The 20199-nt window shown below is 38.9% G+C and overlaps 1 protein-coding gene across 1 annotated transcript in view; it reads right to left on the reverse strand.

The window, feature by feature from the left end:
• LAMB4 (laminin subunit beta 4) overlaps nt 1–20199 on the reverse strand; it is a 96062-nt gene that overhangs the window by 5661 nt on the left and 70202 nt on the right. Inside the window, exons 26-31 of the mRNA XM_030825861.1 lie at nt 19384–19589; nt 17954–18157; nt 13835–13979; nt 7612–7819; nt 4449–4587; nt 1066–1239 (exon numbers count right to left, since the gene is read on the reverse strand). Of these exons, the coding sequence (XP_030681721.1) occupies nt 1066–1239; nt 4449–4587; nt 7612–7819; nt 13835–13979; nt 17954–18157; nt 19384–19589 (1076 nt within the window). The remainder of the gene's footprint in view (nt 1–1065; nt 1240–4448; nt 4588–7611; nt 7820–13834; nt 13980–17953; nt 18158–19383; nt 19590–20199) is intronic.

The raw sequence follows: 20199 nt of genomic DNA on the forward strand, positions 1-20199 counted from the left end.
TAGAAGCTTAAGTAGATGAATAAAGGCCAGAGCCAGGAATGAAATATGGAAGTGGGAACAGGGTGAGTAGAAAGTACCTTTCTTGGCCGGGCGTGGTGGCTCACGCCTGTAATCCCCGCACTTTAGGAGGCCGAGGCGGGCAGATCACGAGGTCAGGAGATCGAGACCATCCTGGCTAACATGGTGAAACCCCGTCCCTACTAAAAATACAAAAATTAGCTGGGCATGGTGGCGCGTTGCTGTAATCCCAGCTACTCAAGAGGCAAAGGCAGGAGAATCGCTTGAACCAGGGAGTCGGAGGTTGCAGTGAGCTGAGATTGAGCCACTGCATTCCAGTCTGGTGACAGAGAGAGACTCTGTCTCAAAAAAAAAAAAAAAAAAAAAAAAAAAAAAAAGAACTATTCTCAATCTCTGTTCCACAGAAAATGTTCTCAATTCCTGTGGGTGGAAAATTTACCCAGCACATTAGGAATTAAAAGCAGGAGAACAGACCAACTGTAAAACACTAACTTTTTTCTTTTGTTTAGGCAACTATATTAATGCAACCAACCAAAGATTTCTTGCTAGGAAAATGAGCTGATAGGTTCTTTCAGCAACCTAAATTAATGGGCCACTTTCCACAACTGTTTAATTAACTCATTTTGACTTTTGTAACTTGATGTATTTTCTTTGGCAGGTGACTTTCATTTATTGTTTTCTTTATATGTTGTGTGACTGAATGAGAATAGAGGGCAAATACATACAATACAGACAAACAACATAAATTGTGAAAGTTTGGAAGTTCAGGGCAAATTTGATTTATGGACTGATTGACCAGGATACCACTAAGAATAACAGGATAGAGAGAAGGGGGAGGAAACACTCCAACATGATTTGGCCAGGGACTTCTGCCTTCTACAGATAGAAAATCCTTTGTGCATCAGGATCCCCTCGAAGATATACCATTGAGTCATGGACCAGCACAAAGGAAACGCTGAGAAATGGCACAAAAATCTGGGGTTAAAGGAGTATCTTTCAAAGAAGCCCTGTTTTTCTGCTCTTGGTGGCAGTGGTAGAACTAATGACCTTCTCAAGACTCCCAGCCTGGTGTTGGGCAGATTCAGCCTGAACTTTCGCATTGACAGCTTGGTCTTGATGCCTTTGCAACTTGGTCTGCAGCAGGGAAAGTCCATCCTCCAGCCCTGATCGCTGCTTTGCTAACGCCAGCGCACTCTTCATTTCCCTGGTTTGATTTTCAGCCTGTTGTTGATTTAAAGACCAGAAAGGGAAAATCTCTTTATGAAACAAACAAGAAGGTAAGTGATATATTAACCCCTTGAAAAATATGCTGGGTGTAAAGGAAAAGAAAATAGTGCCTCCACTTTTTCTGTTGCATTTATTTAAAATATTATAATAAAATATTTCAGACATACAAAAGGGTTTAAAAATATAACATTAGCCTAGTATGGGGTGCGTGCCTGTAGTCCCAGTACTCGGGAGGCTGAGGCAGGAGGATTGCTTGAGCCCAGGAGGTTGAGGATGCAGTAAGCTATGATTGTGTCACTGCACTCCAGCCTGGGTGAAAAAGAGATACCTTGTCTCAACAACAACAACCAAAAAAAAAAAAAAAAAAAAAAGAAAGAAAAAGAAAAAAAGAAAAAAAAGAGCGAAGAGAAAAAAAGAAAATATATAACAAATACCCATGTACCCACCAGCCAGTTTAAGAATAAAACATTAACAATGAGCTAAGGCCCTCAGCGTACCACTCCCCATTATATCTTCTCTCTCTCTCCTCAAAGACAACCACTATCTTGAATCTAATTTTTGTCATTCCATGTATCTCTATAGGATTTTTTCTACAACCTATGCAGTATTCTTAACAATATATAGTATTTAAATTTTTTTCATCTTATACAAATGTATATTTCTGCAAGTTGATTTTCTAAAATGAAAAGTTACGAAAATTATGCTTATGTAGGTCATTTAAGCTAATTTACATAGCTCAGTTCATTGATTTTTACCAGTTTAAAGCATTCCATTGTTTGAACATACAACAATGTATTTTCTATTCTCCAGCTGGTGCAAGTGGCTTCTAATTTTTTCCCCTTACAAACAGTAATAACACTTTATGCTTGTTTCTTATTTCAGTGACCATATTGATCATATCTAGAAGTCCTATTTAAATATTTTTCAAATATAGCTGGTTGTTAGACATTGTTTCTTGCTTGTTGGTCATACTTTCATACTTTCTTAGATTTTCTTAAACATAGTAAACATTCTTATTTTGTATTCTGTATCCAGTAATGGTAATATCCTCTGTCTCTTGTGTCCTGATTTTGTTGTTCATTATTTCTGATGACTCTTGTTTAAAGGCAATTTGTGGCTGGGCACAGTGGCTCATGCCTGTAATCCCAGCACTTTGGGAGGCCAACGTGGGTGGATCACCTGAGGTCAGGAGTTCAAGACCAGCCTGGCCAACATGGCGAAACCTCGTCTCTTCTAAAATTACAAAAATTAGCTGGGCGTGGTGGTACGTGCCTGTAATCCCAGCTACTTGGGAGGCTGAGGCAGGACACTTGCTTGAACCCAGGAGGTGGAGGTTGCAGTGAGCTGAGATTGTGCCATTGCACTCCAGCCTGGGCGACAGAGCAAGACTCCATCTCAAAAAAATAAAAAAAAATTTTTTTAAAAAGGCAATCTGTTTCTTTACATATTTGGGGGAAATTCTTGATGGCTAGGTTTTAAAGTCATTCTTTTGGAGAGGATTTTTGTTTGCCTCTGTCAGGCATCTGGGAGCCCTACCAACCCAGGGCTGCTTCAAATGATACCAGGGATTTGAGGGCCACCAGGTAGTATAAATTCTAGCCCCAAAATTGTGTTACAGCCACAATTGTGGTTAGCAAATCTTAGTGGAGATGTTACTCCCCAACCCAGGGACAAGTTTTTCTACTGGCTCTGTGTGTGTGCATGTGTGTGTGTGTGTGTGTCTGTGTGTGTGACAGATTTTAACATTTCACTAAGGATTTTGCCATTTGGGGGTCCCAGTTCTATGCAAGAATCTTGTTGCCTCCTGTGTGGCCTTTGCTTTCTGTCTTATATGCATGGTGACCATTAAAACCCAAAGCTTGAATGCTCCAGGGATGGGCAGATGCCTGCTGCCTGCTGTCAAGTTAGTGCTTGATTACCTCTGAATTCATGCTTTCCTGTCATTTTTGGCCTCTGAGACTATCAAAAGTTTCTTACTAATTCAGCTATGCATTAAAAAAATCTAAATATCCAATCTAATATTTTATGTGTTTTTTCAACTACTAGGGTTCCTTAAGATATTGGTTCGCCATATTTTTAGAAATGGAAGTCCCTCCCTCTACCCTTGGGCATATGTGGGGGTTTGCCTAGAGCAGCAACCTGCAAACTTTTTCTGTAAAGGGACAGCTAGTAAATACTTTATACTTTGTGGCCTATAAAGTCTCTATCCCAAATATTTAACTCTATGTCATTGTAGTGCAAAAGCATCCATAGACAATACAGCCTGTGGTCATGTTTTGCCATCACTTGTTCTAAGTATTTGCCTAGAAGGGGAAATCCTGGGGCCTTCCTTTTTGCTACCCCATATATGCAACCTCTTCCTATCCAACCCCTTTATTTCCTGATGTATTACTTCCTGTTCTGTTGCTTTCTGCTTTGTTTGTTTGTTTGTTTGTTTTGAGACAGAGTCTCGCTCTGTTGCCCAGACTGGAGTGCAGTGGCACAATCTCGGCTCACTGCAACCTCCGCCTCCTGGAGGAGCGATTCTCCTGCCTCAGCCTTCCAAGTAGTTGGGATTATAGGTGCCCGCCACCATGCCCGGCTAATTTTTGTATTTTTCGTAGAGACGGGGTTTCACCATGTTGGCCCAGCTGGTCTCGAACTCCTGACCTCAGGTGATACACCCACCTTGGCCTCCCAAAGTGCTGGGATTACAGGTGTGAGCAACCATGCCTGGCCAGATGCAGCATTTCTTTTGGATGAGTTTTTTGTTTTTTTTTTAGTTTTAGGATACTCTGATGAGATTTCATGCACATTTAATTATAAGAACGTTACAAAAGTTAACTCATTTCTTTGGTTTGTGTGCTTTTAAAAAGTCTATTCCTTTCCCTGGTATCAGGGGAGATGCTCTGGCCTCATATCTACCACTAATTAGCTGTGTGACCTTAGGCAATCACCTGACCTTCCTGAGTCAGTTTCCTCATTTCCAAGCTGGTGTTAGTACCTGCCTTGGTGCAACCCCAGAATTGGTCACAATTAATATGACGCTGAGACATGCTCTGTAGAACATTAAATACATGCATAATACTACCCAAATCTTATTTTATCCTCATAATAATCCCATCAGACTCGTAAAGCAAGCATAGCATTGGCATACATAAAAAGTACTGTGTTGTTTTTACCCTCAAAACCTATTTCAGGTTAGTTTCAAAGAAGACAAATACCTGCAGCACATTCTTTTTTATTTTTGTTATATTGGCAGTCAGCTGTGTAATGGTAGAGTCTGCCCGTCCTTGAGTGATTTGAGCTTGTTGCAACTGGTTCAATGTTTTGTCAAGATTTAATAGAACATTTGCTGCTTTCCTAAGGTAAGATATTAACATATCAGATTAGATAAATACACAATTATTCACTTATTTCACCTTGAGAGAGTTCATTTGACTCAACCAAATACTTTACTGAATTATTAAGTAAATTTAAATTACTCTTAAGAGAAAGTGCTGAAGTCTTCATTTTGAGAAATAGGTATATTTAAATGCCAATAAAAAAAACCCACACACGTATATATTCATAGCCAGTAGATACATATTTTGTTAAATATGGAAATTAAGGATACAGGTTTGGGGTGATATAACTATCAATCTTTGCACATAAAAACTATCCCATGAATTCCAGTTTCCCTGATGTCTCAAATGTAAGCTACACTTTCTCAATCTCTATTGGAGTGGGGGTTGGGAGGGTCACGAGGCCCCACAGAGAGCAAAGAGAGGACTACAGGCCCTGCATTTTCAGGCTTGTTTATTCAGAGTTAGCTAAGCTTCACTGACATTCCAGCCACTAAGAAGCCCAAGGTTAAAATCACAAGCATTCCAAGTGATACAGTCTTTCTGCAGAAAGGAACTCACCTCAAGTCAACAGTCACCAAATACTTAGATCTGTGGGCTCAAGACCACCTTGGGAAGAATGTACTGAAGGAGTGAAATATCAGACAGACCTTTGCAGAAGCATCATTAGAAATCAGTGTGCCCACAGTAGAGTTAGCTAAATTGCAAAATATTCCCTTTACCACCCAGCCTATCCTTTCCTCCAGTGGTAATCTGTTTCCCTTTCTAACCTTCAGGAGCCTTCCCTCCTCATCATCCCACTGCCACCACCATTTCATTTCTGTAACATTCCCAGGGTACCAGTGTCCATTTTTTCTATTCCCTGCCACGATTATCTTTTTCTTATATTATTTTTTCCTTTAGATTTTAAATTTACGACTGCAGGCCAGGCGTGGTGGCTCATGCCTGTAATCTCAGCACTTTGGGAGGCTGAGGCAGGTGGATCACTTGAGGTCAGGAGTTCGAGACCAGCCTGGCCAATATAGTGAAACCCCCATCTCTACTGAAAATACAAAAAATTAGTTGGGTGTGGTGGTGCATGCCTATAATCCCAGCTACTTGGGAGGCTGAGGCATGAGAATCACTTGAATCTGGGAGGCGGAGGTTGCAGTGAGCTAAGATCGTGTCACTGCACTCCAGCCTGGATGACAGAACGAGACCCTGTCCCAAAAGAAAAAAAAAAAAAAAAAGATTTCCAATGTACTGCTTATTATAGCAAATTTAGAAAGTACCAAAAAAAAAGTAAGAAGGGGAAAAAATATCAGTAATCTTGCCATCTTTTAAAATGTTAGGATATTATAGCACAATTTTTTATTTTCATAATTAAGATTCTCTTTCATGTATAAATTGTTACCTGCTTTTTATTTTCAACTTCCTGTTCAGTTTGGATGTTACCTGCTTTTTACAAAGCATTACCATTGCAGTATAAGAATCTCTGCCTGTTATTAAACATCTTTTATCAACTTTTTTTTTTTTTTGAGATGGTGTCTCGCTTTTGTCACCCAGGCTAGAGTGCAGTGGTGCAATCTCAGCTCACTGCAGCCTCTGCCTCCCAGGTTCAAGTTCAATCAGTTCTCTGCCTCAGCCTCCCGAGTAGCTGGGATTACAGGTGCATGCCACCACACCGGCTAATTTTTGTATTTTTAGTAGAGACGGGGTTTCACCATGTTGGCCAGGCTGGTCTCTAACTCCTAGCCTCAAGTGATCCACCTGCCTCAGCCTCCCAAAGTGCTGGGATTATAGTCGTGAGTCGCTTCACCCAGCCCATCAGTATCACTTTTAATTGCTGTGTGATTACTTGATTTTTTTTTTGAGACAGAGTTTCGATCTTGTTGCCCAGGCTGGAGTGCAATGGCGCAATCTCAGCTCACTGCAACCTCCGCCTCCTCAGTTCAAGTGATTCTGCTCCTCAGCCTCCCAAGTAGCTAGGATTACAGGCATGCACCACCACACCTGGCAAATTTTGTATTTTTAGTAAAGACAGCATTTCTCCATGTTGGTCAGGCTGGTCTCGAACTCCCGACCACAGGTGATCTACCCGCCTCGGCCTCCCAAAGTGCTGGGATTACAGGCATGAGCCACCGTGCCCGGCCTACTTAATCTTTTAAGTAATTGCTGTGCAGTTAGTTAATCTTCCTGGTTTTAAATATTAAACCTAGAAGGGATTGGACTTTTGGATGAATCTGGTGCACTTCGTTTATACACGGGGATGATGAGACAGTGACAATGGCTCAGATCTCAGTGATGGTGGGTGTTGATGTTACTACCACCTAACTGATCCTGTAACCCAGACCCACAGCACCCCATGCTCTTAAAAACATCAACCTGGCTTTTCTTTTTTGGTTGGCTAAGTCAACAGGACAAAAGGCAAGAGTTAGTTAACTCTGTATACCATAGATACCATTTTCATCTTGCAGTACTCCTGGAGCTCTAGTGTCCATTCTGTTCCTCATCATTATATTGGGTTGGTGCAAAAGGAATTGAGGTTTGGAATTGCGGTTTTTGCCATTAATGGCAAAAACCGCAATTCCTTTTGCACCAACCTATTATCTTTTTACTGAGAATATGCTGAGGAAGTGAAATATCAGACAGACTTTAAAAAATAATTTTGATTTCAAAGTACTGCTTAGTATAATAAACTTAGAAAATACCGAACATAGATAAATAAGGGAAAAACTATACCAATATTCCAACCACCTGTTAAAATACTGGCATATAATGAGTATTTAGCATTTATTGGTATGCATTGCTATAAAAAGGTATCAGGCCACTGGAAAGGCATTTCGAGTCTAAGAAAACAGGAAGAAAACAACCCTGAACCCTGTCGCCGAGTCACCCAGCTTCCCGGGGAATCTCCAAAGAGAGCTCAGCCCTCAACTTGGACACTGAATTATCAGAAGGTAATTTCATTTGAATGCTATAGATCCCTAGGCAAACATTTTCCCGATGTCCTTTCAGCAGATGGTCTGTTAGAGCAAGATAAGAATATTAATACAGTACTTACTCAGCTGCTTTGGCCTTCACCAAAAGCTTTTGGGCTCCATCTGCTTCTTCATTTAACCTGTTTTCATCTGTCCTGTAATCCTCACAGAGTTGCCTAAGTTTCTGTATTTTGTCAAGTTCATCGGTTAGATTTTGGGATGGAATTGGTAGGTGAATGTCAAGCACACCATTCGCAACCTTCTCGATGTCTTCTGGAGGCATGTTTTCCTCTTAAATAAGAAGCAGGGTTTTAGGTAATCATGTCTCCTTAACAAACAATGTATCTTAAAAGTATAACCACAATAATGTCTCAGCCAAATGCATTTGCATTTGATTATGTGTCCCTAGAATACAGGGATTAGATTGTAGGTGTCCCATAGATTCTTCTTCATCCTCAGCTGTCTCTTCTGTCTGGAAGAAACACTGCTCAGTGAGTGCTGAATACTTGCTGAACAAGTGCTTGTTGGAAAAACAAAATACTAAAGACTTGGAACATTGTGTGTATTCTACAAAACGTCCTGAGAATGATTTATTATAAGTACATACCCAAAAGCAATGAACATGTTTAGATACCTGTCATGAAAATTTAAGCACAATGAATGAGACATTGGAGAAGCACTGCATTTGAAGTCAACAAAACTGGATTCTGGTCCTCCATGACATTAAAAAGGCTCACAACTTTTGCTCATCTATGTAACTGGGTAACTATACCTGATGCTATGACTCAAAGGCCTACTCTGGGATTGGAGTGAGACAATACAGAGTAAAGGAACATGTTAATGGCATGTTATAAAGAAACTTTTTTTTTTTTGAGACAGAGTCTCACTCTGTCACCAGGCTGGAGTGCAGTGGTGGCACAATCTCAGCTCACTGCAACCTCCGACTTTCTGGTTCAAGCGATTCTCCTGCCTCAGCCTCCTGAGTAGCTGGGATTACAGGTACGCACCACCATGCCCAGCTAATTTTTTTGCATTTTTAGTAGAGATGGGGTTTCACCATGTTGGCCAGGACAGTCTCGATCTCCTGACCTCCTGATCCACCCACCTTGCCCTCCCAAAGTGCTGGGATTACAGGCATGAGCCACTGTGCCCCCCAAAGAAACTTTCAAATACATCCATGCTCTACTTTCCAGAAAAGTAAATTTGGCCCCTATTGAGAACTAAAATGGAAGATGAACGTTAGAGCAAGCTTGTTTGACCCACAGCTCGGGGGCCACATGTGGCCCAGGACAGCTTTGAATGTGGCCCAACAGAAATTCGTAAATTATCTTAAAACATTATGAGACTTTTTTATGTGTGATTTTATTTTTATTTTTAGCTCATCAGCCATCGTTAGTGTTAGTGTATTTTATGTGTGGCTCAAGACAATTCTTCTGCCAGTGTGGCCCAGGGAAGCCAAAAGATTGGATAGCCCTGTGTTATAGCAAAGCCATTTGTCACTCTCCAGCTACTTACTGAACACCTACAATTCCCATAGGGAAGCTAGAGATGAACTAGACAAGGATCTTATTCTCAGGGGGCTTGCCGTCAGGTGAGGGCCTATAGTCATTATATACAAATATTGATCACATAGGAACAGAAGTGATCAATATAAGGCAAAATGCTATGGGGTTCAGAGGAAGGAGAAAATACTCCAGGAAGGACTTCAGATGCATTGAAACTGGGCCTGGGAGGACAGCAGGTTAAACTTGTGGAGACTGTGGGGTGTGGGGAGGGGTAAGAGATATTCTAAACTGAGAGAATTACAGGAGCTAAAGCTCAGGGTGGTACAAGAAACAGTGCATGGATCACTCTTGGCAGGAGAGTAGTGTGCTTAGAAGGGCTGGGAGCAGATGGCACAAGTCCCTGTGTCAGAGGCTAAGGAACTTAGACTGTTCAGAGAACAGTGGGAACCAAAAATGATTTTCAGCCTTTGAGTGACATGACATGAATATATATTCTGCTTGTAGTCATCTTGCTTTAGCTATTTCTCTTAATATAAATGAAATATTTTACTTTCTGTAATATTTTTGAAGCAATGTGACAAGAATTTTTTTGTGAGGGAAGTAAAATGACATTTTAAATAGAATCAGGGAGTTGGCTCTTTAAAGAAACAGTACTTTCTTTCTTTCTTTTTTTTTTTTTTTTGAGATGGTGTCTCGCTGTATCGCTCAGGCTGGAGTGCAGTGGTGCGATCTCGGCTCACTGCAACCTCTGCCTCCTGGGTTCAAATGATTCCCCTGTCTCAGCCTCCCGAGTAGCTGAGATCACAGGCGTGCACCACCACATCCAGCTGATTTTTGTATTTTTAGTAGAGACAGGGTTTTCCCACGCTGGCCAGGCTGGTCTCACACTACTGACCTCAGGTGATCCGCCTGCCTCGGCCTCCCAAAGTGCTGGGATTACAGGCGTGAGCCACCACGCCCGGCCAGAAACAGTAGCTTTTTAATTAAAAAAGTTCTAGTACATCATACTGAATGGGCAAAAGCTGAAGCATTCTCCTTGAAAACCAGCACAAGACAAGGATGCCCTCTCTCACCACCACTCCTGTTCAACATAGTATTGGAAGTCCTGGCCAGAGCAATCAGGCAAAAGAAAGAATAAAGCGTATCCAAATAGGAAGAGAGGAAGTCAAACTATCCCTGTTTGCAGATGGCATGATCTTATATCTAGAAAACCCCGTAGCTTTGGCCCAAAAGCTCCTTAAACTGATAACTTCAGTAAGGTCCCAGGATACAAAATCAATGTACAAAAACCACTAGCATTCCTATACATCAGCAACAGCCAAGCCAAGAGCCAAGCCAGGAAGGCAATCTCATTCACAATTGCCACAAAAATAATAAAATACCTAAGAATACAGCTAACCAGGGAGGTGAAAGAGCTCTACAGGGAGAACTACAAAACGCTGCGCAAAGAATCCAGAGGTGACTCAAACAAATGGAAAAAGATTCCATGCTCATAGATAGGAAGAATCAATGTCATTAAAATGGCTATACTGCCCAAAACAATGTGTAGATTCAAGGTTATTCTTATCAAACTACCAATGACATTCTTCACAGAACAAGAAAATATATATTAAAGTTCATATGGAACAAAAAAACAGCCCGACTAGCTAAGGCAATCCTAAGCAAAATGAACACAGCTAGAGGCATCATGCTATCTGACTTCAAGCTGTAATACAGGGCTACAGTAGCCAAAGCAGCATGGTGCTGGTACAAAAAACAGACACACAGACAAATGGAACTGCAAAGAGAGTCCAGAAATAAGGCCACACATCTAGAACTATCTGATCTTTGACAAAGTCAACAAAACCAAGAAATGAGGAAAAGACTCCCTCTTCAATAAATGGTGTGGGATAACTGGCTAGCCATATGCAGAACACTGAAACTGGACCCCCTCCTTGCATCTTATATGAAAATTAACTCAAGATGGACTAAAGACTAAAATGTAAAACCCAAAAGTATAAAAACCTTGGAAGGCAACCTAGACAATATTATTCAGGACACAGGCATGGGCAAAGATTTCATGATAAAGACGCCACAAGCGACTACAACTAAAGCAAAAACTGAGAAATGGAATCTAATTAAAGAGCTTCTGCACAGCAAAAGAAACTATCAACAGAGTAAACACAACCTACAGAATGGGAGAATATTTTTGCAAACTGTGCGTCTGACAAAGGTCTAATATCCAGCATCTATAAGGAACTTGAATCTACAAGAACAAAACAACCCCCTTAAAAAGTGGGCAAAGGATATAAACAGATACTTTTCAAAAGAAGACATCCATGGGGCCAACAAGTATATGAAAAAAAGCTCAACATCACTGATCATTAAACAAATGCAAATCAAAACCACAATGAGGTACCATCTCACACCAGTCCGAATGGTGATTTTTAAAAAGTCAAAAAATAACATGTGCTGATGAGATTGCAGAGAGAAAGAAACACTTATGCACTGTTGGTGGGGGTGTAAATTAGTTCAACCATTGTGGAAAACAGTGTGGTGATTCCTCAAAGACCTAAAAAAAGATTACAGTTTGACGTAGCAATCTCATTACTGGGTATATACCCAAAGGGTTAGACATCATTCTATCATAAAGACATACTCACATGCATGTTCATTGCAGCATTATTCACAGGAGCAAAGACATGGAATCAACCTATATGCCCATCAATGATAGACTGGATAAAGAAAATGTTGTACATATACGCCATGGATACTATGCAGACATAAAAAAGAATGAAATCTTATCCTTTGCCAGAACATGGATAGAGCTGGAGGCCATTATCCTTAGCAAACTAACACAGGAGCAGAAAACCAAATACCGCATGTTCTCACTTATAAATGGGAGCTAAATGATGAGAACATATGGACACATAGAGGGGAACAACACACATTGGGGCCTTTTAGAAGGTGGAGGGTGAGAGGAAGGAAGATCAGGAGAAATAACTAATGAGTACTAAGCTTAATACTTGGGTGATGAAATAATCCATACAACAAACCCCTGTGACTCGAGTTTACAAACCTGCACATGTATCTCTGAACTTAAAAGTAAAAAAAAAGGTTCGAATGAAAAGTGAATTTACTTCAATCACTTATTCATTCATCAAATAGTTATTCATATTTATTATGAGATTATAGATTCAAATTTTTATATATAGAACTTTCAGAAGTGATACATCCCTTTGTTAATAAGGCGTTCAGATTTTGAGAAAAATATTAAGGTGGTCAAAGAAGAGCTGAATAATATGGTCATCATCTAATGTAATGATAATTTTATTGGGGCTTTATAGCCAGGCAAAGAGGAGAAGCAAGAGGTGGGTGGAGGGCACTGCAAGGCATGAAAGCTTCCTGGTCACCAGGGCTCTAGGGACACTGAGCAGTAAGAAGTTTCTTGTAAGAAACAGGATTTTTCTCTATGCCTAGTTGTAATAATAGTTCTTTATGCCTTTAGTTTTAATAATCTGGACATAGATTTCTTTCAATTCCTCAAGTTAATTAAAGTAAAATATTTATTAGAAATGTATTCAGTAGCAATGAAGAGTAATAAGAGGACAGGCTCTATAACCCAGGAAACTAGGTAGAAAGGAGGTCATGTAGACCCTGTTCCACCAGTTCATGCAATTCGTTTAGCAACTTTGATTTTGATGTTTGTTTTGGTGCCTTCTTAGTCCAGCCTAATCCTAGACCTGGGTCCAGTCAATACCGATTCATCCAGCTTACTCATTGAAAGTTTGCTTTTGAATAAACAAAATGTCCAGCAGACTGATTCTACCCCATTCGTTTTTACTATTTTTGTCAAAGGAAATTTCCACCTAATTTTTGTTTATCTTGAAAACAACAGCTAGAAACTGCCAATTCAATTTCTAGAAACATTGAGACAGGAAAAACAAAACAAAACAAAATAAAAAAAAACCAAAAAACCTTGGCCACAGGGGTCTCTCACACATATTAAGTAGAATAATGAAGTGATTGAAGAGATTGTAATGGATGCTCCAATTGCCAATTCATGTATAAAATGTTAAATTATTGAATTTGGAAAATGGTTATGGAAAATAAAGCCTCTTCACATTAATCATCTCTCTCTCTCTCTCTCTCTCTCTCTCTGTGTGTGTGTGTGTGTGTGTGTATGTGTACAGAGAGTGAGGTTTCAGGTCAATTTCCAGCTTCAGTACTTCATTTTTTTAATCTTTACTAATTCTCTGGAGTTTAAAATGAGCCTCTCCCAAAGTAAGGCATAATGTACAATAAATCAGCTACTTTTGGTCAGCCACAGAGAACCAATAAAAGAAGACTTGGAAAATAGTCAATAATAGCTAATAATCAATTTTTTTAGATGCCAACTCACTATGATATTTGATATCTAACTAAAATTCAGCATATCTTGATCTCATATCATTTCTGTCAGCAAAGAAAATTACTGAATCCTGATGTTAGGGAATCTGATAGAATTGTCATGTTGAACTTTCCTTAAAAAAAAAAAAAACATAAAATAACTTTAAACACAAAGTTCATGTGTTTGGAATTTTAACTAAATTCTAACATTTGTTACCACATTTATCTTTTACAGAAAGCCGTAATTTTCTGGCACAGAGTTGGTATTTTGAGATTATTCTCATTAAGGAATTAAAAACCAAAGGGTATATCATTTTTCTGATTTAGGCTTGTCATTTCCAATTAATATAATTTGGAACTGGCTATGATGTTTGACTACACATTAAAAACGGAAAAAAACAAAAACTAGTCCTAATATATATTTTTAAATTACCTAACAAAAAGTTTTTCACTTTTTTGATGAAAAGATTGATTTTTTCTTCTTCAGAGTCACTTTGGTTTCTTATATTTCCCAGTTTTTCCCTTAGCTGTAAGGCATTGTTTTTGGAGACTTCTGCCAGTTTACTTATATTTTTGATCTGGAATGAGAAAAACAATGAAGAATACTCAACAATATACTTAACAAAGGCATGTTCTTTGATGTTTAATTACTTAGCTGGACCAAATAAAACTGTCACTAAAAACTAAATAAAAGTCTAGATAAACCATAGATTCATTTGCAAGGAATCTTTTACAAGGTGACTATTATCTCTTCTCATTATCATGTTTTCTTAATATCATTAATTTATCTTTTAGAACATTATTGACTTAGCATTAATGAATTTTTCTAATATAAGTCTAAAACACAAATTTTGTTTTAATGGGGCTTTAGCATTCTTTAATACCAACAACTTTCCCATAAATTACGTAGGACTACTTACCTGCAGTGGTCATCACGTTTAATAGGTTGAGAGCATTTTCTTTTATGTAAGTTAAAATGTTACTCTTCTAAACATTCTTCAAATTCAAGTAATGTACTTTCTTTGGAAACTAACAAAAAAGCATTCCTCCATTCCTCCTCTTAATAAATGAGCTTGAACTGAGAGTGGGCTACAAAGATAAATTCCAGACACTTTGTACTCTTGGTAGAGGAATGACAGGAATAATAGGCTAGCAAACTAGAAGTGCAAATTCTTAATTGTGTGATCTGAGAAAGGTCATGGAGTTTTTCTTGGGATTCCAACAAATTAGAGAGAGAGAAAAAACCCAGAAGCAATAGGACAATATTGCCAACAAGCTGAGCTTTATTGAATAAATTAATTGTGACAGAAGTAGTGCTAGTTAGGATCAAACATAATTAGGGAAAAAAAAAATCCGCTGGGCATGGTGGCTCACGCCTGTAACCCCCAGCACTTTGGGAGGCCAAGGCAGACAGATCACTCGAGGTTAGGAGTTCAAGGCCAGCCTGGCCAACATGGTGAAACCCCATCTCTACTAAAAATACCAAAATTAGCCAGGCGTGGTGGCACATGCCTGTAATCCCAGCTACTGGGGAGGCTGAGGCAGAAGAATCGCTTGAATCCAGGAGGTGAAGGTTGCAGTGAGCCGAGATCGCACCACTGCACTCCAGCCTGGGCCAGACAGAGTGAGATTCTTGTCTCAAAAAAAAAAAAAAAAAAGAAAAAAAGAAAAAAAATTCCCTTTAGTTCCCCACAAAAGGAGCCTGCTTAATTTGAGCCATACAGATTTTTAAGAAAAGGATTTAAATTATAGTCATTGGCAAATGATGAAACAAAAAAGTATTTACATGATTAAAAATGTGTATCTTTTTTTTCAGAGTTGATACTTAATTCTCTAGAACTTTCTTAGCTTTAAAATGGATTGCAGTAAAATGAGAATTCCAGAAATAAAATACCCTAGGCAGCAAAGTACCAAGTGATACAGAGGAAATCTCAGCCTAGATTAGTTGATACCATATTCAGAAAGAAATAGATCAAGAAATTACTTCACTCTTAAAACATCCCTCTGCAATCCATCTTCTGTCACAACTGACTCCTGAGAATTCTCTCACAATCTCTTCTGGCACTCTTCCTCCTTCTAATCAAGAGGAAAATAGCACACCATTTCATCAACATGACATCCCCTCTCATCGTTTTCCAGTTCTCCATTTATGTGCTGATTAAACTAGCTTCTGCTAATATGGATTTCAAGGATAATTTTTTAACACTGATAGCTTAACATATTATTGACTTAATGATATGATCAAGCGGCAATCAGGACTCCTTTAAATGGGGGTGAGATTTCTATTTTTTTGAGAAGGAGCAATATAATAGTTTAAAATTACATTAAACAATTAAGGTGTGTTTTAAGCACTGGGGACATAAGACCAGGATTTACATTGCTATGTTTGCTGCTGTATTCTCAACTTGTAGATGGATGCCTGGCACATAGTAGGTGGATATTTGTTAAAGCAATGAAGAACCACATGTGAATGGAAAATGATGTGGCAATACAGAATTGTGACTATGCAAGTAAAGTTTCAAGATTTATGTAGGGATATGTTACAGATTGGCTAATCAGATGCTTGCTCAAGGATATAGGGTGTGTGTGTGTGTGTGTGTGTGTGTGTGTGTGTGTGTGTGTATCTTGGCTGTGGTTCTCACCCCATTCCCAGGCTTGGCCCTCTATCCTTTACTGGATTTTGAGACCCAGATGTCCTTACACATATTTCCTTCTTGTTCAGGAGTGGGTCTTTTTGTTTTTGTTTTAGACAAAGTCTCATTGTTGTCAGTGCAGGCGGGAGTGCAATGGCATGATCTTGGCTCACTGCAACCTCCACCTCCTGGGTCCCAGCAATTCTGCCTCAGCCTCCTGAGTAGCTGGGATTACAGGCATGCACCACCATGCCTGGCTAATTTTTTTTTTTTTTTTTTGTATTTTTTTAGTAGAGATGGGGTTTCACCATGTTGGCCAGGCTGGTCTCAAACTCCTGACCTCAGGTGATCCACCTGCATCGGCCTCCCAAAGTGCTGCGATTACAGGCGTGAGCCACTGTGCCTGACCAGGAGTGGGCTTTTTTTGCTTGCAAACAAGAATGCTTACTGATACAATATTCAACATATAGTGGTAAAAAATTCAGCTCTTTAAAAGCTTTTTCTTCTTTGTCAGAGGCTCTTTGTGTATTGTCAAAAAAGAAACAGATTGGGGAACACACCACTATCTTGTTTTCAAACCAGAGAAAAAAATGCATTCTCAAAAAAAGTCTAAAGAAAACTAGGTAATTAAAAATGATTCTCATTTATAAATATGACCAGAAAAGTAAATGAAATCATTCCAAATTATTATAGATTTAATTATAAGGTACTTAAATGTTAAAACAATTTTCTCAGTCTATCAACAAGGGAATGAGTTCAAGGCACAGCTTAATTCCTATTAAGCTATTTTCTAACATTAAATTCTAACATTACAATTTGTATATTTAGTAGGATTTCAAATATATCCTTACATATTTATGAATTTATGAAAAATTATTCTTTGCTCTGAGAGATCTATAGTTTTCAACACTTTTTAAAAATTTATTTCTTTTTTTATTATTATTATTATTTTAATAAAATAGAGATACAGTCTCCCTATGTTTCCCAGGCAGGTCTTGAACCCCTGGGCTCAAGGGATCCTCCTGCCTTGGCCTCCCAAAATGCTAGGATTATAGGTGTGACCCACTACTCCTGGCCTGTTTCCAAATTTTTAAGCTTGGAGTCTTGATATTTCTATGTAGGTTTTGCTGTAAACAAACATGTCCACATGAGTCTATGACCTATGATAATGTATCTTGAATTCTTTCCCTCTTTCTTTACATACGCACACACACACTTGACTTTTGAATGACACAGGTTGAAACTGCGCACGCCCACTTATATACAAAGCTTTTTCAATAAAACTTACACTGAGTGTGCCTGCCTCTCTGCCTCCCCTTGCACCTCCTCCACCTCTGCCGTCACTGAGACAGCAAGACCAACCCCTCTTCTTCCTCCTCCTCAGCCTACTCAATGTGAAGATGATGATGAAGACCTTAATGATGATCGATTTCCTCTCAATGAATAGTAAGTATATTTTCTCTTCCTTATGATTTTTCTGATAATATTCTCTTTTTTCTAGCTTACTTTATGGTTATATTATGGTATATAATACATACATAAATATATGTTAATTGACTATTTAAGTTATAGGTAAGGCTTCCAGTCAACAGTGGGCTATTAGCAGTTAAATTTTGGGGGAGTCGAAAGTTATACATAAATTTTCAATTATAGAGTGGAGGCTTGGTGCCCCTAACCCCCATGTTGTTCAAGGGTCAACTGTATACATATATAGAATAGGAAATATATCAATATTCACCTCTGTTTCTAAATCTACATTCATATCATCTATAATTTTATCCTATATTTCCAGGCACAAGAACACCAACTATCTAGAATCTATCTTCTCACTTGGAAGTTATATGGCAGTTTTATAAATTTTAAGCAGTCTGCTTCTTTATTGCTATAACTTTACAAATAAAGCAAGAGAAGATATTTACCTGATTCTTCAACCCACGAACTTGTTTGTCCAAATTATGAATAACGGATTTTGCTTCCTGGGCTTTTTGGAGGGCATTCGTTGAGAGGGTCAGGGAGCTGTGACAGCCAGGACCCCCACACTTCCTGTGCCCCTTCCGGCCCGTGCAGAGAGCACCGCCACAGGGCAAGGGCACACATGGCACATTTCCTGGATCTCCACACACCTTGCAAGAGACATGATTTACGTTAAATAGCAACTTGTCATCAGAGTTTTTTTTTTTTCTTTTTCTTTTTTTTTTTTTTTGAGACGGAGTTTTGCTCCTGTTGCCCAGGCTGGAGTGCAATAGCGTGACCTCGGCTCACTGCAACGTTCCCCTCCTGGGTTCAAGAGATTCTCCTGCCTCAGCCTCCCAAGTAGCTGGGATTACAGGTGCCCACTACCACGCCTGGCTAATTTTTTGTATTTTTAGTAGAGACGGGGTTTCACCATTTTGGTCAGGCTGGTCTCAAACTCCTGACCTCAGGTGATCTGCCCACCTCGGCCTCCCAAAGTGCTGAGATTACAGGCATGAGCCACCATGCCTGGCTGTCAGAACTCTAATGCCATCCAGGCTCATTGAGTCAAGGCACTGCTTTATTCATATGTTTCTTCAATAGTTGTTCATCCTTGGTACATGGGGATAACCCATTAAACATTTCCTAGGTAATCAAACATCTAAATTAGTATTGTGTCAGTTTGTCATCCTTTATATTTATGGTTTTCTGAGAAAACAGTCAAACTTTCAGGAATTACATGTGAGTTTCACTATTTATTTATTTATTTAATTTATTGAGATGGAGTCTCACTCTCTCGCCCAGGCTGGAGGGCAGAGGCAACATCTCTGCTCACTGCAACCTCCACCTGCCAGGTTCAAGCGATTCTCCTGCCTCAACCTCCTGAGCAGCTGAGATTACAGGTGCACACCACTACCCCCAGCTAATTCTTGTTTTTTGTAGAGACGGGGTTTCACCATGTTGGCCAGGCTGGTCTCGAACTCCTGGCCTTAAGTAATCTGCCCTCTTTGGCCTCCCAAAGTGCTAGGATTACAGGCGTGAGGCACCACGCCCAGCCTGCACTTTTTATTCTTTTGAGAGAATTAGCCTTTTTCTTATAATGAAGCAAGAGGAGCAAATGTTCATAGCCTGTACTGTTTTAGAAATAGTAAATAATATCAAATAATCAAATCAAGCCACAATCTTTACTCTGATCAATTCTTGAGTTAAATAAAAATAAGGCTTTTATAGTATATAATAAAACATATACATATTTTATATACATACATATATTTATATATTTCTAATGTATAATGAAAAAGAAATTTAAAATGTAAGCTAGGGAAATATCATTGAAGAGGTTCGTATACCAAGTAAAAACCACAAATGCTTTGACCTTACCATCATGAATATTTACCTTTTCATTCAATATTTGGATATCTGGTATCTTAATCTGCTTTAATCTTTCCAATGACAAGTTTCCTTTTGAGGTTAGTGTATCTAAGATGGTAAGTAAGTCATTCCTGGTATTTGCAGAGGTATTAATGGTGGAACTAGTTTCATTAATTTTCTTTTCAGCAGATGACGATATGTGATAATATTTCTTGATGTTTTCTGAGGAGTCTATGTCAATGCAAATTGAAGTAAGGTAAATTTTGTGAAAGCAAATGAAATTATATATAAGTTATTAAGATAATCATTCTATAATTTGGCTACTGTCTTGGTCTCAACTATCACTATAAAATTTCAACATCTTCCTTGAATTTGCAATTGATGGGGGAAGGATTAGCTATAGTATAATAAATATGGATAGAATAGATACAGGGCATTGAGATTTAAGTCCACAGATGTGGTGTGAGTCCTGGCTTCACCCTTTACTGCCTGGGCATACCCTCGAGCAAATCAGTTCATCTCTTATATTTCATTTCTTCCTCTGTAAATTGGTGATAATAATTTGGGAGAATTGAGATAATATGAATATATTCTGTAAATATTTTCCACAAATATAAGGTATTAACTATGAATACCTATATACACTCAAATATAATAAACCAACTAAATTTACTTAACCCTATAGAGCAGGAGTTGACAAACTTTTTCTGCAAAGGCCAAATAATTAACGTTTTAGGCTTTGCTAGCCATAGCATCTCTGTTCCAACTACTCACCTCTGCCATTGTAGAGTGAAAGTAGCTACAGGCAGTATGTAAATAAAGAGGTGGGGTTGTGTTCTAC

This window comes from Nomascus leucogenys, chromosome 13 (genome assembly GCF_006542625.1).
Source record: "Nomascus leucogenys isolate Asia chromosome 13, Asia_NLE_v1, whole genome shotgun sequence".
Classification (NCBI taxonomy): Eukaryota; Metazoa; Chordata; class Mammalia; order Primates; family Hylobatidae; genus Nomascus; species Nomascus leucogenys.